This window comes from Clupea harengus, chromosome 9 (assembly GCF_900700415.2).
Source record: "Clupea harengus chromosome 9, Ch_v2.0.2, whole genome shotgun sequence".
Taxonomy (NCBI): Eukaryota; Metazoa; Chordata; class Actinopteri; order Clupeiformes; family Clupeidae; genus Clupea; species Clupea harengus.
In genome coordinates, this window is record NC_045160.1 from 1,977,094 (window position 1) to 2,003,465 (window position 26,372).

Sequence of the window (26,372 nt, forward strand, 5' to 3'; positions counted from 1 at the left end):
GTGTGTGTGTGTCTATGTCTGTATGTCAGTTCTGAAAGCTTAACTACAAACTGTCTGTTTTCAAGATCTTTCTAATATTATTCTACAATGATAATATTATTTGCTGGAGTTTTTCCCATGAAAAAAATCTTTAAACATTTAATCAAAACACCGTAGAATAAAGAGATTGCTCTTTCTCTATGTCCTTTTCAGATGAAAACTCAATGAAGAGGAAAAATAAAGGGATTTAGAATGCATGACTGATCTACTGAACTCCTTCACTGGTCCTGCATCAATTAACAAACACTGAGGCAGTCATCTAGTAATCACACAGTGTGATTTAAAGAACTGATAGAGAAAAAGCACACTTTTTCTACTTCTGACAAATGCAATACATCTTTTGAAGTGGAGCCAATGCGATTCAGTGGAGCATTAACTGAAGCACACAATGTGCTGTTTTAAGGAGCCATTTAACTGTGAGATGGAGAATTAACTTGAGTTTTTCAAGATAAGAAATGGCAAAATGTGTGCAGGGCATAGAGATGATGCATTGTGCGCTGATGTTGTCGGTGATACAACCTCATGTTGTCGGTGATACAACCTCATGTTGTCGGTGATACAACCTCATGTTGTCGGTGATACAACCTCATGTTGCCTGTGATACAACCTGAGCCTTATATCCAAACAAAAAGTCTGTCCTACTGTTAACAGGATCCAGGTGGGTGCTTTAATCACTTATCCGTCCTTGAAAGAAACAATAGGTTGAGCATGCAGAAAAAATGTGGCCATGACAAACTCATCCAGAAGACATAAAAACAGAAGAATCACACAAAGGTCGATAATGTTGTCACACAATTTAAGAGTCATTAAGCAAAAACTGCTACAGAACGGAATTTCAACATGCATTTCATAATTTTCATATTACATAAAATCAGAAAATATGCTCATCAACAATGGAAAATTGAATGAAACAAAATGATTTTCTGTTCATGACCAACTGGTGGTGGACACTGAAAAGAATATAAATCAAATGGATATATGGAAATGATTTGACATGGAATCTTCATACCTGGATATAAATCATCATAACATTATTAATCATTCAATAATGGTTTCTTCTTAAGGTCCATTGAGAACATATATGCACCACAGGTTACCAATACAATGTCATTTGATAAAATCTGAGGTTAAAGAAAAAATCCAGATGAATTCCATGTAAAATGGAGGAAATAAAATGAAATAAAAAACATGGAAAGGCCCAGGTCACGTCCAACATGCTGTGTCTTAAAAAGTGAGACGTCTCACCATAAATAAGAAAAGGAAAGATCATATTTGTGTTAAGAGAAACATGTCTTCAAGTTTTCTTTCCACTCTAAATTGAAACTACATCAAACATGAACTAATCTACGACATGGTGAACTCCTTGGTGGCAAGTCCAGGCGCCAGTCACCACTCAAACCTCAAGCCTCAAAACTGTCTGCTGGACATGCAACCAGCTGATCTGTGTGTGTGATACCATCCCAAACCAAAGCTGGGCAGAGTTCCCTAACGTGATCGATCAATCGATCGATCGATCGATTCCACGGGTCGTGTTCATCTCTCGGCATGCACGGGTCAGTACTTGTTGTGCCACTCGCACTGGCCGACACTCACCTCCTCCATGTCTAGGTTCTTGCGCGACTTATAGATGAACTCCCCAATGGCCACGAACACGGAGAGCACGAGGCCAGCGGCCAGCACGATGAAGATGCCGCCGATGTTCTCCACCCCCAAGGCGCTGGCCTCCTTGCTGTCCTCCTCGGGGCAGCCGTTTCCTCGCCACCACTTCTCCTTCATCATGTGCAGCTTCCCTTCCTCCTGCAGCTGCAGGATCGCGATGGTCACCTTGTCCCGGTACGGGGATCCTGGAGAAGATGAGATCAAAAATAAGAAGGAAGGATAATGAAAAAAAAGTTTACATTTTTCTTTTTTAAACAGTAAGGCTGTGTGGGGTTGTGTCTAATCAGGCAACCCTGACAGGGAGACAGGTCAACTGTCATGTTACTGTCAGCGTGTCGATCATCTGGTTTTGATACAGTTAGTATAGTGGAATGGTTTGAAATATTCAAAGACATATTCAAAGACAGCTCCATTATTGATGCAACATAAAACATGAAATATTCCGATGTGACGGATGTGACATCCATCATTCAGTAGAATTTTCATTCACCGAACAAAATACCTCACTCCCCTTTAGGAAGATTCTTAGGTTATCTCATCCCAGGGAACTGTTGGGCAATGTGTATCACACACACACACACACACACACACACACACACACACGCACACACACACACACACACACACACACACACACCCAACCTGAAGCCTCTTACCTATGGGGGTCCCTACTCCATAGCCCTTGGAGTCAATGAGGCCTCCGATCTGTGTGAGGTTGCAGTTCCTCTGGCTGATGTATTCGATGCTGGTGGACTCCATGAGTAGGGCATAGTCTGTGGTGAGCACCCTCTGGATGCCCTCACGGTTGTTCTTCACCAGCGCAGTGTTCTTCCTGCTGCTCATGAACGCCCACATCTTCTCATACGTGGAGATTTTAGATTTCTACCCAAGGGGGAAAAGACAGAGAGGGTCATTTGGGACAGGATGATGAGGTGTAACTGGATTGGCATTGCATGTACAAGGCGCATGGTGAATGAGACACATTGTTTGAAACTGCTGGGCCTATCACACTTATGCTGCAGCTTATGGCTCCATGAACAAATCCCTGTCTGCCCTCTTCTCTCTCTCTCTAACATACACACACACACTGACACACACACAGACACACACACACAAACACACACACACAGACACACATACAGACACACACAGACACACAGACACACATACAGAGACACACACAAAGGGCGAACACGAATGACAGCTGTGCGCAAATCTCCCAAAGCACTGATTCAATTTGCTCAGTACATTCAATATGGCTCCTGCTTGTCGAGATACACACAGAGTAATCAGCGTCCATGGTTTCCAAGGTGGGGGAAAAATAAAACTTGTCCTATTTTCATTTGACGGGACAGTGACGGTGAAACATCAAACAGGCAGATGTCTCCCCCTCGCCAGACGCCAACTCCTTCACTAAACCGAGTTATCTCCATTTCACCCGTCCATCATTGTGGTGGGGACCTTGCGGTAGACGTGCACAATTGATGCATGGCTGTAATATCTTAAGATGAATGGCTGGAAATAATCCTTTGTGTAGGCTTGCTAGGCAATCTATAGCCCACACAGCAGAGAGATGAATACTATGAGAAAGTGTGTGTGTGTGTGTGGGGAGGTGCTTGGATTTCCACACCAAAATAGCCATGAAATCAGGCATCTACCTCTGCTTAAAAGATGATAAAGTAAAGGCTCCTAGTAGTGTGTTTTAGTCATGCCATGTACGTACACAATTATGTATCTGTACAGCATATATTTACAGGATGTAAATACATACACTATCTGTGCTGTATATCTCAGTTAAAGGGATATACCATACCAGTTCCCTCCATAATTATCAGTATCATGTCAGTCATCACCCATAAAAGGTTTTCTTGCCATTAAAGCACAAAATGACTGTGACTAGACATGCTAGACCAGACAGAAGGTCAGTCCAAAGATTCCCACCTTGAAGAAAGTCATGGTCGAGCCGTCTCTTACGGCCCCATACTCGATTTTCGTCTGCTTGGCCAAGTCGTCGGCCGAGTCGATGGGCGAGTCCATCCTCTCCACCGTGAGGAAAGCAGCTAAGTTGGCAGTGTAGGAGGAGATAATGATCAGCGTGAAAAACCACCAGATTCCTCCAACGATCCTGGTGGAAAGAGCTTTGGGCATCAGCTCTGATCCTGTGACAATGACATCAAAAGGAGATGGTCAGATACCACAGGAGCACAATTATGATATAGCTCCAGATACAGAAGGGGAGATTCAGACTGGTTTGATTGCTTCACTTACTTCAGATCTCACATTATATTATATTCCTCAAGTTCATGTAACAGTAGGGGGGCTTTTGATGTGTTTTTCTAGTTTGGGCAAATGATAAGCAGTACTGTACTTCTAGCCAAACAATAAGTCACTCCAAAATGGGTGAAATCAGGGGACAACAACATCCTTTTTAATATCCACTGAGGGTTTCACTATACCTTGCTGCATCAGAGCCCCCACACCAAACCATACACTGTTTATAAGGGTGAAGTTGTTCTCCACCACGTCCGAATCTGGGTTGCATGGGTGAGGGTTGTACCACTCATATGGAGTAAACCTGAAGCCAGAGAGGACACAAGTCACAAGTCTGCTATGAGCAAAATGATCTCACTATTATTAACTCACCAAACCACATCTATATCTGAAGTCATTTATTAATGATTCATTATTTAGCAGAGCACTTCATGTGAAGCAACTTATCAAAATAATAAAAAATCAGTGTGTGGACTCCACAGGAGAAGCTGGTGCTACAATGCACATGCTGGGCCAACTGCTTGTTGGCTGCCAAAGTGATATTTGATTTTTCCTTCAACAACCCACCACCCCATTTGAACATCATGGGCAGATCTGCCTGGGATTGTTTATACCCTTAACTTCAGGGGTCTAATTGCTCATCTCTTGCATCTAATTCAGCCGAGGAAACATCTTTCTCCAATTAGTGCTCCCTCCCCTCTGGCAGACTCCCACCAACAGCTGCTCTGGACATCCTCAAAGTGTTTAGCAACACAAGCCGAGATTAAATTATATCTCAATCAACTTTCCAGACGCTTTTATCTCTGTCAGGCTAAGAATAATTACACAACAATAAACACGTAATTTGCTTACACCTGTTCTCTTTCCCTTGGAAAAACCCAAATAGTGAAATCATTTTGCTCAGAGGGGAAAAAAAAAGGATATTTAGGAAGTCAGTGTTAAAAACATTAACACCACCTGGATGGCCCTTACCTGGCAATGACAAACAGCACACAGCTAACGCCCAGGCAGGCCAGCAGGACATACATCCAGATGTCGGGGGACAGGGGGTTGAGGAAGGAGAACACCCCTGGGTTGGTGCCGTTGGGCTTGTGGTAGAGGATGCTGATGCCCAGCGTCATGAAGGGCTTGGAGAAGTCGATGACTTTTTCCCGCACATAGGTGATGGTCAGAGGAGCAACGGCAAGGTCAGCCACCTGCCATGAAACAAGTCAGGACTTGGTTAAAAAAGTAACAGGTTTGTTTAGTAACTTCCAGCACTAAATGAATTATTATTGTTGAAGATGAGATGCTAAACATAAGACCTCAAATGACTAATTTTACAGCAATATAGTTTCTGTGAACTATGATGACAAAGTGGTTTGGGTTTGAGTGATGAAAAAGAGGAAGTTCTGTCTGAGGTTAACAAAGACCACAGCTAGATTGAATTTATTAGCTGTTAGATTAAGCCATGAAAAACTTAACTGATAGTCCCATAACCATTTCCGTAGAGTAGAAATGTAATGGCACACCACCCTACTGGATTCAGAACGTTTGGTAGACTCACAATACAACTCAATCTCAGTTTTGACTCTCTAATCACTTCAAATTTCATCTGGACTGCCAATATTCAGACCACACAAGAGCGTCAGGTACTCACATGGTCAATGAGCTCTCGTACCATGCCGTTCCACTCCCCTTTGTCATTCTGAGCTCCGTACTTGCCATCGGTCACAAGTTTCACCTCGTAGGAGAAACCCAGAATGTTGGACAACTCCTTCAACAGGTCCAGACAGTAGCCCTCAAAGCGGTCATTTCCATACAACGGCTTGTCAGACTTCTTGTGCATTACGTAGGGATTTTCCTGTGTAATTAAAAGGCAATTTCATTGTATCATTTAATATCACACCTTAATCTTAGAGAACTAATTTGCAATCATTACATCTTACCAGAATTGTTGTGACTACGAGTGTCCGATTTGTCATTGAGTCTGTGACATTTGATGACTTGTCTTTGTTGCTGTCAGTCAAATTAAGGCCAGTATTGGAGTTCCATACACCAATCTGTGAAAATGTGATCAAACAAAGTTATAAAAACTTTTATTATAAAAAAATACTCTCTGACATTAATTTAATGAAAAAAATGGGTATATTGTCAGATTCAGTTTGTTTGACAAATTGTTATAATAAGACTCAAACACAAACGAAATAAGTAATTAAATGATAACCAGACACGGAGTTGTGTTGGAGTTCAGGAAAAGAGGGATGATGCAATCTATTGTATGCACAATGAATCTTTATTATCACACTACATCAAAGTGGGAAAAAAACTCGAGCACATTCCAGAAAATAAATCAGGAAGCTTTCCTTTCCACTGTATGAATTTCAAGCGATTACCGAACTGCTGACATGAATGCATTGAGCTCTTATGCAATGACGGCTTATTTTGTCTGTTACAGACATGATCTATTCTGTCCTTTATTTAACTCCCGTCATGACGAGCTGTGATGTTCACGCGGAGTGGCCCCATAATGAACTCCGCTCACTCACACACAGGAGATTCCTCTGGGTGACAGGCGGCTGTGCACGCAGACAGCCAGCGAGGGAGGAGAGCGAAATGAACCCCCGTAATTGCCCATATGACACTGTCAGCACGAGTGCTTCTCTTTGACAGGAAGAAGGAAGAGGGAAGAGTGTCATTTGCTACGGCACGTCGCCTTTGCTTAGCCACGGCCGTCATTACACCATTGCCCAAGCCGGGAGAGGGAGAGAGAGAGAGGGAGATTATATGCTTACACTGTTTCGCGACTGCTTATTAACATGGCAATAAACCTATGTTTTATTAGGCGGGGGGCGGCTACGTCGAGGGCAACTGTTCGAGCCGTCACTCTCCGGTAATCTGCTGACTAAACAGCAGTTAAAGAGAACTTCTGTTCAATGCAGTGCAGGCGTAAAAAGACAGAGGGGCAGGTCAGGGTGTTGTTTGGAAGGAGGGAGGTGATATTGTTGGGCAGTGAGGAGTTGGAAACACCAAACCACAATGGTACCAGGGCCTATGTAATACAAACCTTCTTCCAGATTTTATTCAGTCGGCTAGTGCCTTCTATAATCGTCTTTTGGCGAGAAAGAAATATTTTGAAGAAAAAAAAAAGACATGCATCACATTACAATTTTTAAGAACACTGTTTTAAGACAAGAAACCACACAAATCATTATCTGGAGTCTTATTGATTTCAAAACAGATGAACTGAAACTGAGAATCAGCTAAAAAAGAACCAATTGTGTCTATTGGGGTTCCTCACAACTACTTTAAAACCACACACAGAACCAATGGTGTCTGTTGGGGTTCCTCACAATTACTTCAAAACCACGCACAGTCCATCTTCACAACTCTCTGAATGGTGGTTGTAAGACCTAAGACATGTCGGCCTCAGTGAGAGTTGGCAAAGCTGCTGGAAATTGAACTCACCTTCTCCATGCCATCCTCCTTCAGGCTGATGAAATCCAGGTCAAAATCTTTCCTCAAGCCATCTGTCTTGTTTATTATGATTTGTCCCGTTAATCCACTCCACTGCACCTAGAAGGAGGGAAGGAGGCAGAGAAAAAACAACTCTGTTTGTAAAAGTTTGCTAAAGTTGTGTCATGCTTGATCTGGTAGTGTAGGAATATGCCAGGGTCCTGTCATGAAGACACAATCAATGAGAATGCACACACTGACACAGCCACCTACACACGCACACACACACGTGCACACACATACACACACACACACACACACACACACACACACACACACACACACTGACACACCCACCCACACACACACGCACGCACGCACGCACACACACACACACACACACACACACACACACACACACACACACACACACACACACAGTATGATGCCATATTAGACAGATTTCCACAAAATAATTTGCATCCACACTGTTGCTTCTACATTGTGCAATCAAGCAGAATAATTCCCCATGAACCTTAAAGAAGAGTGTGCATTTGGCTCCAGAATCTCATTTTGTTTTCACCGTGAAAATCTCTAAAAACTGAGAGAAAGTGGGATGAATAATTGTGCACTGGTGGAGATGGAGTGAGCCAACCATATCACAGGGACACATAATCTGAAAGAGGTGGTGTCAATGACCCTCTTTTGCCTCTAAGAATTTATGGCTTGGAATAATGAGGTGCTCTTAAGTTAAAGAGAATCAGCCAAACTGTATTACTCTTGGCAGGGGAAGTTCATCCTGTCTGACACTCGTAGAGAGTGTCTTTGGAGTGCATTTAAAGAAAAACTGTAAGACAGCCATGCTAACCCTGAAATCCTGCATTAGTTACAAGCAGTGTATAGGTACAACTGGGACAGATTCATGTTTTTATTGTGTGACTTTTACTATGAAATGTAAGCCATTACACCTCTCCTCAAATCCCTTCTTGTAGCTGTATTTCTAACCTGAGCAACGCCACTGAACAAAACCCCAGTTCTCCTTTGTTCTTACTCTCTCATTCTCTTAGCCCTCTTTTACTGTCACCTCCCTGAAGACCACCTTCACTGAGCCCTTCCTCCCGCACCAAACTCTTATGGCAGCGATGCGAGGGCCTGCATAAGATTCCTTGTTAGCTAAGTACACACCACTAACTGCGAGTATACAAGTGTATTTAGCACAAGTAGCTGTAACAGGAAGTCTACTAGCTAACCTTACAAGCAAGAGGAACAACAAAGCCAGTTAGAGACGACCTGCAAGAACAAGGGAACGATCAGAAGGGAGCGATCGGAACCAGAAACTCTCTCCAGACTGGCTCAGCATGAACATTAGAATTGTCAACTAACAAAGCAGCACCCCAAAGAACCTGTTTTTCTTCCATGGACTGGTGACATCTGGCACATCTAGCTTGCATAGAATAATTGTTTACATGGCTAATCATTAAACTTCTTAACTTATGTCAATGTTCACATACTGATTTGGTTTGTTCATGAAACTGAATTGTTGAGTATTTGTTCATGGTTAGGTTATTTTGGTAGCTTCACCACACCATACACAGGTTGAGATTAGGTATGCCTCACACAGACGCAGGGTCTTGCATGCAAACCAATTATCCTCTTCCCTAACCTTGCACCATTATCCTACTCGGAACACAGACACATACTTTGAATTGGCCTTAAACATAGCCACACACACAGAGAGGAAACTTGAAGCTCTCGCCTCAAATACTGCTTTGTGTCTGACTTTCCACCCGTGTTCACACCTGTGCATACGAGCATGCGGAACATATGAAGGCAGAACAAACAAACATACCCACAGTCTTTCTGCTCACACACACACACACACACACACACACACACACACACACACACACACACACACACACACACACACACACACACACACACTCCCCTTTAACCCATAAGTTAGGTACATCTAGTTAGATTACATATTCTGTGTTTTACTTTTGATCATTTTGTAAATAAATGCTTTTAATTATATGTGCTGGTCCATTTAAGGTTGCGCAAGAGTGAATGCTGCCGACCTGTACTATTCAGAACTCCATTGACATTCAACCTTTACTATCAACTGATAGAGTACATTTGGTTGTAGTTATTAAGTTAATTAATAATTTGTTTTAAATTGAGAATTTGGCATTTTTAATGAGACTGACGACACTGGTATATGAGACTGATTTGGGACTGATCTTTTATTTGACCACTATGGTAGACATTACACTTTGATCTGCTGTTGTGTTGAATAGTTGATGCCTATCATTCGTGGTTCCGCGTTGGTGGAACGGGCTGCCTGGCACTACCAGAGCAGGAGCGTCCCTCTCTACCTTTAAGAAGCTCTTGAAGACCCAACTCTTCAGAGAGCACCTCCTTTCCTAACTTGCACGTCCTCTCCTTATCCTTCCTCTAATGCTATCTCCTCTAACTAGACCTTAACTCACACTTTCAGTAGTTACATTCCTGCACTTTTTTTATTTCTAATGTAAAGTAGTATTTACACTAGGTCTAATGTAAAGAAGTAGTTACACTAGGTCTCTATTGCTCGTAGCTTGATTGTTCTCTCCTTTGTACGTCGCTTTGGATAAAAGCGTCTGCTTAATGTAAATGTAATGTAATGCCTATCCAATTGGATGAGATCACCAACACTTTATTGGTGCTGGTGTCAGGCTAGTACCAACATTACCTTGGTGGCCCTCATGAGGAAAGTATTAGCATTTATGCACAACTGCACCTACAAGTATCTGGCACCAGTCCACAGAGCTAATGTCCTTAAATTCATTTGGTGCCGTCTGTGTGACGATGGTACCACTGTTCTGACATTGTTTTGCTACCCCTGCATGAGGAGAAAACCAATGTACCTACAAGTGTACTGACAAATAGGCATAGCAATTTTTTGCTGCTTAAGAATAAATAATTAATGACAACACTATGAAGACTCAAGGGAAGGTGTAACAACAACACCAAATCCCTCAACACCTCATAAAACGTGGGTGTCGCCTAAATTACTGAGAGAAAATCTGTAACTGGCAAAGCTCTATAGAACAAGCAGTCTGTCCGTTTACCTGTGAATGTGTGTTTACTTGTGACTCCAGAGCACAACAGAACATGACATGTTCCCTGAACACTATGCTTCCATTAGTTTCACCATTTTCTGTTAATGATCCCTTTGGCAGTGGGAGGTGATACTGAGTCTTATGGGCTTTATGAAGAGCTATTTCCCAGTGAAAAAAAAATGTTTTTCCTCCTGCAGGGGTAATTGAAGAAGCTTTCCTTTTAGGTATTCCAGGGTTTCATCCTTCTGAATTTTAAATCCCCCTTCAGGACATAATGAATAAAAAGGCTTTTACAAACATCAGTAATCTCTGCTTTAGCCAGAGGCGCTACGGATACGTGAGCAATCATGTAATGGCCCTCTGCTTCCAACATATTCACACCAAATACGCATATTAAAATGACACATCTGTGAAATTTAAAGGCATATAAAAGGGAAAAAGAAGCACCTCAGTAACTTTCAATAGCTTTATTGATACAACATCAAACACAGGACAAATGAGGCGCTCCACACCTGAGGATATTTTGTTCTACTCCAAGAGAAACGTCCTCCAATTTCTCGCTCTTTCCAATATGAGTGAGCTTCCGCAAGGCCTTTTTAAGATTAGGGCGAGCACAATGAAAAGGGTTTAGCCGGTGATAGACACTAAAGCTCTGCTCGGCGGGGGCTTGACTGCTATTCCAGGCAGAAGCTGACTCTTGGGGGCCCCCAAGTCTGGGCCAGATTGGTGCCAGTTCGGCCGGTGACCCTCCTGTGACTGAGAGGGCCATGTCAGTCCTGTATGTGGGGGGGGGGGGGGGTCACACGGCACTGATGCTACCTTGATGAGGGGGTTTAACATGCCCCCCACCCCCACATCCTGCTCGGGGACTGCATGGCCTTTCTGGGAGATTTACTCCACTCATCATTACATTACCAAGGCAAATCCCCACTCAATCCTGTCCCTCCAAACTCCAACCGTCCGATGGGAGTCAGCACATGCAGGGCACCGCAAGCGCAAATTATCCAGCATCTGCTTTCGGGCTCTCGCATTGCACACCCAGCGGACCCTTCAGAGCAGTTAAAAATGTTACCTTTCGCTGCCAAGACATTCCTGTAAATGTCACACAGATTACATTATGGTTAAATTGAGTGGTGTTCGGTGTATGTCTCTCGCTGAAGGATCACTTGCTCTTTAGATAAAGAACAATGGCAGACATTTTGGGCCCCAATTTCATAGGGTGACGAGCACCGCAAACGGGCTTCGCACATCAGTAAACAGTGAGAATAGACGGGGATACCTACAGTATATTTGTCTATTTCCTTGACACAAAGCAGGGCGCAATCAGGTCTAATGGTAAATGGTTTGAGTAATTAGTGGATGTGGCAATGAAGGAAGTTTCACAGAAAAAGGTGTCGCTTTGAATGAACTTATTTATACATAGAACTCCAACGTCTGACCCATCCATGTTTGCGCTTAGAATCTTGCGCATGTTATGATATTAGCAAAATTATTTTTAATTATTAAAATAGCTTTAGGTCGCATTGCCCTTCATTAAAATTAGGGCCAAATATCTGTTCTTTTTACGTTGTGTTAGCCACAGTCTAAATATCCACACAGTGAAACACTAAGAACTGCATTTCTGACACAGAAGGTTCCCGGTGGTGCTGGCTGAGAAGAAGATTTGACAGATGTGTGTGACGTGCTGCCGCACCCTGGCACACTGGTGATATCTTTGCCATACACACCATCAGAAGAAGTCCAGGAAAATGAGTTCACAACACACTGAGATAAAAAACAACAACAAATACAGCAGAGGGTCTTAATAACACAGGGCTGTCTTGGCTGATCTGAAAGCGTCAATCCAACAATGTAACAAATAGCGTGAGTTTTTCGGCTGCCTCAAACTTCACCAATGTTCTCTGCTGTAACAGAGCCCCATAAGGGGTCCCATTGCTCTGATTCTGTCTGTCATCCACACTTTGTTTACTTTTCTGTCTAAATCTGTAGGGAGGGTATCCCTACATTGATATCTCCCTCTGTTCTCTCTGTGAAGTATTTACGATGTGGTTGCCTAACACATCTCTGTTTTAGTGTACTATCAACAAACCTACTCAAACAATTCCTACCACATAATGTCCCTACTTTGTAACTCTGAAATTCACTTTTCGACGAGCGCTGTCCCAATACAACCGGATTTTTGGCCTTGGTGAATGTTTATCATGTGCAATACCTCACGCGCCCCATAACCTTCATAATGATGATGCCATGATGTTATTCCTTCTCTCAATGTCCATCTCTGGCCTTTCTGTGTGTTTTTGTGGCTCGTTAATTTCAAAGGTCCACTCTCACTATTTGTGTTTAATTAGCTGAATGCGAGAAAGGGCTCTTGCTCACTAATTAAAACATCCAGTCACAACCATCAGCAGCTTTTAATAATTAAACGGAAGTAATTACGCATCGGCTAAAATCACTCTCCTGTCTGATGTTGATTTCCAATGTGTGTGTGTGTATGCATGTGTCTTTGTGTTTCTCTCTCTCTCTCTCTCTCTCTCTCTCTCTCTCAGTGTGTGTGTGTGAGTGTTTTCTTTAATGGACTTCCATCGTGTCATGTATTGTGGAAATGCTGTGTGCCCTATTTTTAAATGCTTAGTTACCTGAATCAATGATAACAGCTCAACACAATACTCAGACCTCATAAGCATGCATCCCAGATGCAGAGGTTCTGTGAGAACTATGAGAATATGATTGAGATATTGATTATCCAGTAGGGCTGCTCTAACTGTTGAGATAACATTCTTCAGGTGATCAATAACTTCACTGTGTCAAATGTGAACTTAGAAAAAATGATAAAATTGAAAATAGTAACCTTGGCCAAGTCATCTTATGAGAAATACAAACATGACAGTGTACAACTTGCACTGCACTCTTCACACAAACATTATCATGATTTTAGACATTTTGAGACGACTTTTGACAAATCTCTATTGTATGTGAGCTTTTTCCAAGTCTTTGAATAGACATTTGTGTTTTGACGGATGACTGTGACATTCACAGGTCCCACATATACTCCAAATCACGAAAGATTTGAAAACTGCTACTTTAGTTGGGCAAGTAATGCACATTGTTAGTGATTATGTCCAAAGACTACATGACAGGAGAAGCTAGGCACATAACTGACTTCCGAAGAAGGAAAACAAAATGTCACCCCACAAATTGAAGTGCACATTATTTGCCGTCGGTCAAAGCAAACAGAAATGCCACGTTTGAATGGTGTGAGTCCTATGTGCATATACACCAAACAAACAAACCAGAGCTGGTTATTAAAATCTCCACCAACAGTACCTCAATGATTAAATCTGAGGAAGATTTCCATTGCTCTAGTCTGTGCCTATAAGGATTGTTCTCCACAAACTGAATCAGATGTAAGGATGACGTTTTTAATATGGAGGAGGCTGCGGTTACTGTACCTCTTTGAACATGTTGATGAATCGCGAGCCAAAGCGCCAGGGCTTGTGCCGGTGGCACTGCAGGGAGCTGACGGTGATCTGGGAGGCTCGCTGGGATGCCGCAGCCACCATGTAAACAGCATCATACATAAGGGCTGCCTCTGTCTGCACACATAGAACACAACTCAGCGCCAATAACTGATGTACAGTCGTATGTCTGTACAAATGTATGTATGTATGTATGTATGTATGTATGTATGTATCTCTCTCTCTCTCTCTCTCTATCTATCTATCTCACCATCTATATGTCTACAAAATAACAATAAATGCAAATGCCCACTGAGGTTCAGTTTTTTCTTCATTCTGGTAGTCCTAGCTTGTCTGCGCAGTCTCAAACTACATGATGCGAATATGGTTTTGTTTGTGTCTGGTGGGTGTCTCTCTGTGACTCCGGTGGCTTGGCCGAGTCCCAGAGGCTCCTCACCGTCATCATGCCGTCCAGCTGCCCCGTCTCAGGTTTGGGCGGGGCCTGCAGGCGCTCCATGGACCACTTGTCCACCACGGCAGCCACCGAGGGGTTGTCTATGTTGAGGAGACGGAAGCCCGTCATGTTGACACCACTGTAGCGGTACGGCTCCAGGTCTAGAGCAAAGAGGTCCTGCAGGGGACAGATGAGGCAGAGACACAGACTGTTAGAGGTCAGGCTATGATGCCTGGGTCAATCCAACCAGGGATGACCACTGTATTGTCTGAAACAGGGGCTCACTGTAAATGTATACATACTACATACATACATACATACTTACATACTTACATACATATTTACCATGTAAGAACCGATTAAATATGATATATCCTATACAGGTGACAGAAATGACAAAGCAGCTAAATATAACCCAAGCAAAAAAAAAACACTGTGGCTACATATTTGTGCCATGGGTTTATAATGGGTTTATTTTATATCAAGACAGTACGTTTCCTCACAGTCAGATGACAAATGACACCTTCAAAGGGCATTCCACCCGCTGATAATCTATACAACCTACCAGAGTGGTAAAGAAGAAGTGGTAGTACTCCGTCATCATCCCCATGGAAAGCAGCTGTCAGAAAGAGACGACATGCACTGATTTAATCTCTCTCTCTCTCTCTCTGCTTGTGATTATATATGCTGGTCTATTTAATGTTGCACAAGGGTGAATGCTGCTAACCTCTATTGTTTAGAACCCCAAAGACGTTCAACCTTAATTAGCTATTGATACAGTCTTTTTGGCTGTAGTTATTAGTATGTACTTATTAATCAGAGTTCCAAATTGACAGTTTAGTATATTGTATGAGACTGATGAGACTGATTTGTGAGACTGATTTGGGACTGATCTTTTTTTTTTATCACTATGGTAACATTACACGTTGTACACATCTCTATGTGTTGAACTTAATTTATCTGGTGTTGTGTTGAATAGTTGATCCAATCAGCTGAGATCACCAGCATTTTATTGGTGTTCAGGATAGTATCAACATTATATTCGTGGCCCTCGTGATGGAAGCATTAGCATTAATGCACAATTGCACCGCCATTTATTTGGCATACAGCCACAGAGCTAATGTACCTACATTATTTTGGTACCCCTGCGTGAGGACAGAGCCGATATATCTACACCTGTGAACTCTTCACAGCAGTAACATTAGGGGTGGGAATTGGCAAATATGTGACGATTCGATAGTATTGAGATATTTGGGCCACGATTCAATATTATTGCGATTCTTAACATATTGCGATACAGCAAGTATTGCGATTCAATTCTGCGATATATTGCGATTCATGTCCCCCATATTATTCAGAAGGCATTACAAAAAATGAGGAAAATAAGACTGCTCAACTCACTTCAAATGTCACATTTAATTCTGTGTACAACATTATCTTCTACACATTAAAAACAAGTGCAAAAACTAAAAATCCTGATTTCGCAGGAGCTTTTTCAAAATGTTATGATGAAAGTTGCTGTGTTTTTTAGGTGTTTGTTGATGAAATTGCGGGAGCGAATGAAAGTTGCGATAAAAAGTTCAGAATTTCCCTCTTTGTAATTATAAATGAGTTATTTGTTGAAAAATAAGTAATTAATAAACAAACATTCATTAAAGCCCAAAACCATTGTCCTCTTAATAGCCTTACCAACATTCCAAACAAAAGATTACCAGGACTACAAAAATGTAGCAAAATAGGCTTTAATTATCCACAACAAAGTGCACCACGGACGTGCGGTCAGGGGAGGCAGAGTGAAAGTAAAAATAAAATAAAAAATATGATAAAATAAATTAATATTTCTCTACTGATCTGTGCTATAAATGTAATATCTGCATGATTCCAATCATTTTGAGCATTTGATATAATCAAATCATTGAATTTGCGCATGTTCTGTTCAAACAGAAAGGAGACATTGAGACGGTGAGGCAGCGACGAGCTGTGCCTCATCTCAGATCGCTCAATCCCTCACAAACTTGGTTGAGCGCATGCGTATAACCTATTTAGTCTTGCTGATCTGGCATAAAACCACAGTGAAAAGACACAGAGGGGAGGCAAACAGTACCTCTGCTTCAATGAATCCCATCGAGAGCCCAACGGTCGGGTTTATGCTTGTTCTGCCGTTGCTTTTCTTCTACACTTATATTTGACCTTGACCGCGAAAATGGAAGATTCTATAGCTAAGCTTAATCATTTCTCAAAACTGGACTTTCAAACAAAACGTAAAGTGATCAATAATGGGAGACCAATGCCGGAGCTAAAAGGTACGCTTCAAACGAAGCTAAAAGGTATGCTTCTCACCCCTCATTCCCTAACATTACATTGATACAAACCGTGTACAACCGGTTGTGATAGTGAAGCCATTTTCATTTCAATTTGCTGTTGAATGCACGACAACGAAGCACCGCAACAAGCGCCACCTTGTGGATGTAATATGCAAATGTAATATTATCAGAGTAAACTCTGAGAAAAACAATGGAGAAACCCCAAAAGTAAAACACATAATTATATAATTAAATATTGCAATACTTTGCGCTACTGTATCGATATAATTGCGTGCGCAAAATATCGCGATACTGAACAGAATCGATTTTTTCCCCCACCACTAAGTAACATATTGTATTTTGTTGAGTAATAACATATGTTTGGACTTTTTCATATATACAATTCAACAGTCTTGTCAGTAGAGGTTCTTGGCATAGATGACATAAGAAATGTCTTTCTTATGAGATTCAGCACTGCCACAACACATTAGTCTGACTAATGGCTACATGCAGTCACATACAGTCATATAGTCATGTAGTATACAAGGTCCAATATAGCCCAGTTCAGTTCAGACAGACACACATATTGCCTCAGCGGCTGGCCTAGGTATTGCCTGAAGTGCATTTTGTTCTGCATTAACGGTACTAAAGGAAAGCTTGTTGCTGCCTCACAGCACAGCTTGGCCGTGGCTCAGAGTCTTCCAACAGCGTGTCATTAGCCTTTTAAACCTCCTGCTGGTTTCTCTGTTTGTGTGCTGTAATCTGCTGCAAGATCAAAGCGTGTGGTGTGTCTTTTCATCCACACAGGGCACTGGAGTTCTGCAGGAAATTAAGTATATTAATCCAGATACCCTCTACATGAAAACTGACCCTGAGGGTGAAACAATATAAAGTGCACTTCACTAAAGTGCAACACACTATCATAGGTGGGGTTTGGAACATATTCTCAAGGAACCAATTAACCAGTGACAGAAATATGACCAGATGATTATTTGGTGGCATTTGGGAAAATAACATCAGTGATAACGAATTCCCTGTCTGGAATATAATTGCTTCTTAAATATTTAAAGACTCTTAATCTTTTAAAAGAATGTATGTAGTGGCTGTTAAAATCATACCCTTTCTCGACAAGTGACCTTTTTTAGGAAATGTGTTAAAAGTTAATTTATCATCAAATGTCTCTGTCAAGTAGTTACTCCTTTTAAAACATGCCTGGAGAGATAAAACAGCATGACCTCTGCCCAAACTATCTGACTTTCACAGTTCTGGGACTTGATCAAGCCTAAAGCAATTTTTTTTTTAATTTTCACTACAGAAGCCCACACGCCCCTTTGAAAACACAAACTAAAACAGTTCTCAACCAATCTGTTTAAGATCCGCCGCAGTGCGAAGAAGGTGCATTACCTGCTTCAGGACATATGCAGATGTTTGATAAGAGCAGTCGAAGATTACGTAAAACTCCTTCCCTTTCTTCATCTCCTTCAGTAACGGACGCGCGTCCTTATTTCCACCTGGGAGCTGCCGGATTTTGATCTTGATGCTGTATCTGGACGGGGCTTTGATCAGCTCTTGCAGGCGAATCAACCCTTGAGAGAGAGTAAATGACTAGGTTAGCGGAAGAGAAAGAGCTGATCTTCTTTCAATGACACTTGAACATCGAGTAGAGATTTGAGATTATATGCGAATCAAGTTTCAGCGCCAGATTATTGTATGGCTGTGCGATTGAAATGCACTCGAGTGTTACTTAAATTGTAGACATCATTTGTGAAACATGTGGGCAGACAGCACCAGTACTACAAGTGCAGAAGCCATTCTCATTCCAAGAACATTCTCACAGAACATAATCACAAATCCCCCTCCCTGCTTCGCTCCCTTTTGCTTCCATCAATTTATAATCCACCCTGCTCTATTATTGGTGTTATTGTTTATGACTTTTAAATATACAAATAAATAATCAAGGTTGTATGAAACAATGTGAAGATCTGTTTATGTGAGAGTTAATAAAAATGAATATTGTCCACATGCATCAATACTAAAGCTGTCAAACAGCGGGATAAATCTGTACAAGCAGAGCGGGAGCCTCATTAACTGTGAGGTTCTAGAAGACTTTTGGCATCGTGGCGCTGACCTCTTCCTTGCTGGGAAGGCGAAGCTAGCAGTCACTTAACGATGACAAATTTGTTATGAAATATTCTCTTGGAATTAAATACCAGAATAAATGAATAAATGCTCCATGTTTCAATGACTCTGTGACATTTTGAGACTTTTTTTTTTTTTTTTACAATTTAACATGTTTGTGTGCCTATACGTATATCAGAATTATCTTTCACTTGGCAATTATAAAGTTATAATTATAGAAAAAAAAAAGATTAAATCAGGCAGGCCTGTTCATCGTATAATGAAGCCTAATTGTGTACTATTCTATCTAACAGTACTGACGAGAGATATACTAATTTCTCTAACCTTCACACAATCACCAACACAGAGTACCAAATATGTTTTAATTGTGGGTTATTTAGGAAACCTTCTATGAGTTCTCATGAGAGGCATACATACATAAGGCATGCTGGTCATGAGCCTGAGCTAAGCTCACTCTCAGCAGTGACATTTGATAATCCAGGGAAAAGCCCCATAAAGGATCCCATGGTGCCAGAGCTATGATAAATTATGATGCACAACCTGTGCCAGCTCGCATTAGTCGATAAACAACAAATCTGAAGCACACAACACATTTGCAAGATCGATGCTTATGGCACACAAGCAATGATAAATGTGCCCTTTTATCAAAGCCAATAAAAACATGGCGCCAATTCCAAGAGTGAGCGCAGCAGCGCAATATTCTATTCAGGGTTCCCACCCGTTTCCATCGACAGCATTACAAAACTTTTCATGACCTTTCACAACATACTACTACACAAAATGGCATACTTTACGCCACAGGCTGAGCCTAATTATAGGAAGAAAATGAAACAACAACTTTTTACATTCCTTTTCTAATTGGCTAGTTAGGGTACGTCAATTCAAGTGGAAGCTGTTTCACACTGCAGAAATTTGACCAACATTATCCATGGAAGTACAATAACATAATTCATTTTATTAGACCTACATATGACGAAAATGTAATCGCATGACCTTTCCAAAACTTTCAAAGAATTTGCTGAATTTCATGACTTTTCCAGGCCTGCAAAATGGGATTTTATAATTCCACAACATTTCCGGGATGTCCATGAACGTGGGAGCCCTGTTCCACTGTAATCACCAAAGTCGTGGCAACACACAGACAGAGCACACCATCTCACACAGAAAAGATATTACACCTGTACACTTTATGGTAATTTCTAAGTTTTTGCAGGTATCTTAAAGAGATTGTGAGTCAAGCCGTAGATACAACAAAGATATGGGGTCACACTCCCATGTCCATACATCCAGTACTGTTATCTCCCCTAAGGACATCTAATCTGTTTGGAAAACCAATCCCAACAAATACCGGCTCACATTGACCACCTACATTCTACACTAACAAAACAATCCCAATAGATACAGGCTCACACTGACTTGCATCATGCTGTGCAGTGATGCATGCTGTGCAGTGATTCAGTGCTTAGCATCACCACTTAACAAGCAGCATATCTAAGTTCGATTCCCAATCGCTGCAGGTTGTCTATATGTTGCTTTGGATAAAAGCATCTGCTGAATACTTTACATTAACATACCTTCTACACTGGAAATCCAAACCCTACATATACAGGCTCACATCGACTCTCTACATGCTACACTCTCTTGTTTGCCTCCTTCAACCCACCAGTTGCATCCTCGTAGACGACGGTGACCGCCTTCCATTTGTAGAACTGCACGATGTCCAGCACCGCCCGGCTGATCGAGGCGTAGTCCGGGTAGAGGTTGATGTAGAAGCTGTCCTTGTTGTCCACGGACGGGTGCTTCCAGCGGGTCTGGATGTGGGGCACCTCCAGTGCGTTGCAGATGGACTGGACGGCGCTGACCGAGGAGCTGTGAGACGGGCCGAATACGGCCGCCACACCCAGGGCCAGCTGATCACAGGCTGGGGAAGAGATGGGGGGGTGCAGGAAAGAACAGAACGCAAGAAAAAAAAGAGGGATGGAGGAAAAGAGAACAAAAGGCGGGTAATAGGGAGAGAACAATGAAAGGAAATTAGAGGATGGGGAACAGAGAGAATACAGGGAGGTATAGAGGCCAAACAAAGGGTGGACAGAGATAGGAACGTAAAGCATAAAGGATAAGAGACACCAAATCCATCAGTGACATCCCCTAAGGTCCCCCCTATTCTTAGTGTTGAAAAATGAGCCGATAACTAAGAGATAAATGGCCAAGGCATCCTACAGGCTCTTCATTAAAAGAGTGTGAACAAGGCAGGTCACTTCATTAAAAAAGCCTGCATTCAATTACATTTGTTACTAGCCTACCTCATTCCAAGACTTACACAGACTTGATTTAATAGTTACAGATAAGAGGCAGTTGTCTGTCTTTGTACATCTTGATGTCGACCAATGCAATGCCATTGATTAACCAGCAGGAAAGTGCAATGCAGAGGTAAGCGTATTCTTACCTCGTCTGGATGCTTCGAAGCTGTCATATAGGTTTATTCTCTGGATGTCATAGGTCAAAGTGGTGTTTGGCATTAAGGTCCTGTTTCTGTTTATGTTGGTCACAGCAAATTTGAAGGCCAGTTCTTCAACACTTATAGGCTCATTCTCAAGGGTCTCAAAAATGCCCCCTGTGGAAGGAAAAACAGGACAGACGTTCATTTAATGATTATCTCATTGGCCCACTGTCTGAGATATTTTAGATGCATCGCCATTGGGGGGTCATTTTGTGGTTATTTTGAGATTGACTTATATTGACAATATATACACTTCAAATCTCATAGCGACACAAATGACATCCAAATATACATTAATATCTGAACACTTACTGTCGTCCAGTAAGTGACCAAAAGGCACACACAATTTGTAACACTCCTTGAAAAGCTAGAATACATGTACATGACACTAGAAAGACAAACAAACAACATAGCCTGGCATCACAGAGCTGTTATGACATGCTGCTCCAAGGGACCAGATGCAGAGTGGATTTTTATACGGCTCTCCCCTTGTCTGCCTTGACCTCTAATCTATAATCCAGCCTGCTGTGAACAGTTGTCATGAGCATACAGTATGGCCAACCGCATGTGCCCTCAAATCTGAACTGTAACGCAACCCAGCAACAGCAACAGATGACTCGCCTTCAGATGTATGGATAAGAACATGTTTAGTGTGTAAAACATCACGCAAGAGGGAGGGTTGTTGAGGGTTGTTGAGGAATATTAGCTGTGGTTCGGTCATGAGGAGAAGGCCGCAGGTCAAAGATAATCTCTAAAATGTACTGCAGATCTCACAAGACAGCATACACACAGACTGTAGGTCAGCGTTGTAAAGTGGATTGGTGCATGTCGCAGTGTTGTTTCACTAAAACATCAGTGTTCGCCGAACGTCTATTTGTTCAAGTGTATTACTCTACTGGAACTGTTGTATGAAGATTGTTAAGCATGACAGATACAACAAATGTTCAAACAACTGTGCATACAAAAACAAACAACTCAACTAAACTAAACATTGTTTCTAGTCAGCTGGCTGCCACAGAATAGTGGAGCTGCTGCTCCCAGTGTTGTCCATGCAGAATTATTTGTGGAGAAATCTCCAGCATTCGACACAGATGTCTAATTTCGCAAAGCTTCAATTACCAATGAGATTAACATGCAAAATTCCTCCAAAGCTGTATCATCCTGAAACAAACAGAATGTCACCAACACAGCACCCCCCACCCCCACCAATATCACTCATACACATATACACACAAAAACACACACGCACATGCGCTCACACACACATACACACACACTTACACACACACACACACACACACACACACAAACAGATACCACTTCCAGCTCCAGCCGTAAGGACTTAATAAACATTGTTCAAATAGGAACCTGTGCAGGAATAACAGTCCCGATAAGAACAAGCAGTTCTTGGTCGTTATCATTTATCATTTCCGAACAGGTCCCAGCGCAGACTCTCCACAAACCCCAAATTCATAAAGACCCAAGTCATTTGTAATATCCATTTGCACAACACACGCCTCCGCTGTGTTTGAGAGAACTATGCAATTAAAGCATTATGAAGATAAACCTTATGATTTACAGTTGGCGCGGCTAGGGAGGCAAAGTATACCATGATATTCAGACTGATTAAGGCTGCTATTAGAGACCGCAGCGAGATAGGACTATTATTTCCTCTCTATCCAAAGTCAGATTTATTATTGATCATTATCTAGCTCACTCTGACGCACTAATGCAATGCATTAAGTCCAGAGGAGAAATTATACTTTTTTACCCCATAAAAAAGTTTGAAAACAGTCGGGATGAAGCTTAACTATCTGTAAGTACCTCAATGACGCCTAATGCATCAAGTAACGCAGTTCATTGGAAAGTATTGTACACCAAACATAGCATGGGCCTCATTTGAGAAATGCAAATCATTTTAAGCAATGAGACAATAGGTCCAGTGCACATAAAACAGTAGCATGACACCACTGGAGGAAATTACTCTGCCAAAGTGGGTTTCCAGCCTCCTCCCCACACCCCCACTGCTTCTGTCACTCCTCCAAAGGAGAGAGGAGGTGCGCGCTACTATGAGTCCATTTGGAGGAACAGTACATCTTTCATTGCCAAGCACTAAGTGTGTGTGTGTGTATGTATGTATGTGTGTGTGTGTGTGTGTGTGTGTGTGTGTGTGTGTGTGTGTGTGTGTGTGTGTGTGTGTGTGTATGTGTGTGTGTGTACGTGTGTGTGTGTGTGTGTGTGTGTGTGTGTGTGTGTGTGTGTGTGGTGGGAGAGTGCAGGGGGTGGATAGGCCTGTAAGACTCGACTGTTGGGGAAAGGGTTGCGAGCAAATAAAGTTGAAAGCAATCCAACTCTTAATCTGGTGGTGGTTGTTCCTGAATTACACATTATGACATCAGGCACACAAGGGGCGACTAAACACCTGAATCCACATCTCTGTTACAACAGAACCCTGACTAAACACCTGAATCCACATCTCTGTTACAACAGAACCCTGACTAAACACCTGAATCCACATCTCTGTTACAACAGAACCCTGACTAAACACCTGAATCCACATCTCTGTTACAACAGAACCCTGACTAAACACCTGAATCCACATCTCTGTTACAACAGAGCCCTGACTAAACACCTGAATCTCTGTTACAACAGAGCCCTGACTAAACACCTGAATCCACATCTCTGTTACAACAGAACCCTGACTAAACACCTGAATCCACATCTCTGTTACAACAGAGCCCTGACTAAACACCTGAATCTCTGTTACAACAGAGCCCTGACTAAACACCTGAATCCACATCTCTGTTACAACAGAACCCTGACTAAACACCTGAATCCACATCTCTGTTACAACAGAACCCTGACTAAACACCTGAATCCACATCTCTGTTACAACAGAACCCTGACTAAACACCTGAATCCACATCTCTGTTACAACAGAACCCTGACTAAACACCTGAATCCACATCTCTGTTACAACAGAACCCTGACTAAACACCTGAATCCACATCTCTGTTACAACAGAACCCTGACTAAACACCTGAATCCACATCTCTGTTACAACAGAACCCTGACTAAACACCTGAATCCACATCTCTGTTACAACAGAGCCCTGACTAAACACCTGAATCCACATCTCTGTTACAACAGAACCCTGACTAAACACCTGAATCCACATCTCTGTTACAACAGAACCCTGACTAAACACCTGAATCCCAGCCAGAAGAATACTGCACTGTCACGAATGCTGTCGGCAGAAAAGTGTGTTTGAGTGGCCTTACGCGCGCGCGTGTGTGTGTGTGTGTGTGTGTGTGCGGGTGTGTTTACACTTTATTTGAACTCTCCATCACAAGACTAAACTACATCATAAACATGTCATTGCAATGGCCATATATCATAATAAAGCTTTTATGATAGATTATTTCCAATGAAATGACAGTTTTATTGTATCATTATAACACTGTCATTTACAGTATACATAGCAGGTATAATAATGATTGATGTGACGATTTATGTTAACCTATTAGCTTTTGTTTATTAACATCATGTTCATTATGTTATGAGTAAAGGTTCAAATAAAGGGTCACACACATGCACATACATGCACACACACACACACACACACACACACACACACACACACACACACACACACACACACACACACACACACACACACACACCCACCCACCCACACACCCACCCACACACACACACACACACGCACACACACACACACACACACCCACACACACACACACACACAGAGAAATTATTCTACAGGAGAAATGGAACATAGCGGAGTGGTACTGTCGAAGCCAGTTTGTCTGTCCTTGCCACAATTGGATCAATACAAATTTGCCCCATAATACCAATCTGGGTTTTCATCTGCTGTTCGTTACTATAGTACCTGGATACCACTTTGACAGACATGTAGTTTAGAGCGATGTCATATAGACGTAATCTAACTGAATCAGGCAGATAATGAATTAAAGGCACAAAATCAAATCCCCCCCCCCACACACACACACACACACACTCCCCCACACCTCTCCAGCTGTCCGTTTATTGAAACAATACCCAATAAAAGGCAGAAGGCTCCCGTTCCCTCTATGAAAACATTCTTTGTGGGGCCACTTGTGAAATTGTGATCGATTTTTTTAAAGGGGGTTGCGGAGTAAGAAGAAGGAGGGTAACTGGCTCCCCCTTGGGAGGGCTGGGTTGTGAATGACCTTTTTCTTTGGTCGGGCAGCGCAGAGCAGAGCAGAGCAGCACAGCCTCCTGCCTCAAACTGAGAGAGCCTTGTATAGACTCGTGGTCAGAGGAAAAGCGTGGCTTTCAAGTGCCATTCCTAATTACGGCTACCGAGCCTCACTGCGCGCTAGCTCCAACCTGTTCAGTTCACTCACTCCATTCAGGCGAATTATGACATTCTCAAGGGAGGACTGAGAGGAGAGACAGAGAGAGCAAGACGGAGAGTGAGAGAGAGAGAGAGAGAGAGAGAGAGAGAGAGAGAGAGAGAGAGAGAGACTGTCTCTTTCAAAAAGCCAAGTTAATGGCCTAACATTTCAGCTGGCATGTTTGCCAACTTAAAGACACTTGGAATGCAAATGAATGGGGAGTAATCAGGTAGAAATTCTTGACTTGGACGTTCATTTATTCCTAATTGTTTCTCTTCACAAGCCTCAGGACAGCTCAAATCAGCCATTTCCTGTCTATAACCACCTGTTCATCACTGATGATGATGGCAAGAGTCCTCACCATAACAAGAGGTCTCTGCCAGCAACTTTCCTGTCTTTACTGATCCCACTCTTTAGACTTATTGTAAAGTCTTTTAAGTTCTCAATCTCACTTTTATACATCAAGTTTATTACAGCCAATCTCCTACCACCATATGAGTGCATTCACTATCTTCAATATGTGGTACTCATACAGAACAATAGGCAGGTACGTACGTCCATCTCATACAGAACAATAGGCAGGTACGTACGTCCATCTCATACAAAACAATAG

At 42.2% G+C, this 26,372-nt stretch overlaps 1 protein-coding gene across 2 annotated transcripts in view; it reads right to left on the bottom strand.

The window, feature by feature from the left end:
* The window catches only part of grik1b (glutamate receptor, ionotropic, kainate 1b), a 39,641-nt gene that overhangs the window by 1,281 nt on the left and 11,988 nt on the right, over positions 1–26,372 (bottom strand). Inside the window, exons 2-16 of one of the 2 annotated variants that reach the window (XM_012830918.2) lie at positions 21,306–21,473; positions 20,523–20,780; positions 18,125–18,306; positions 14,983–15,036; positions 14,421–14,594; positions 13,958–14,101; positions 7,417–7,524; positions 7,016–7,060; positions 5,898–6,011; positions 5,609–5,812; positions 4,942–5,165; positions 4,155–4,273; positions 3,640–3,857; positions 2,355–2,580; positions 1,633–1,883 (exon numbers count right to left, since the gene is read on the bottom strand). In XM_012830918.2, the coding sequence (XP_012686372.2) occupies positions 1,633–1,883; positions 2,355–2,580; positions 3,640–3,857; positions 4,155–4,273; positions 4,942–5,165; positions 5,609–5,812; positions 5,898–6,011; positions 7,016–7,060; positions 7,417–7,524; positions 13,958–14,101; positions 14,421–14,594; positions 14,983–15,036; positions 18,125–18,306; positions 20,523–20,780; positions 21,306–21,473 (2,489 nt within the window). The remainder of the gene's footprint in view (positions 1–1,632; positions 1,884–2,354; positions 2,581–3,639; positions 3,858–4,154; positions 4,274–4,941; positions 5,166–5,608; positions 5,813–5,897; positions 6,012–7,015; positions 7,061–7,416; positions 7,525–13,957; positions 14,102–14,420; positions 14,595–14,982; positions 15,037–18,124; positions 18,307–20,522; positions 20,781–21,305; positions 21,474–26,372) is intronic. The other variant, XM_031573028.1, reaches the window with a different exon arrangement.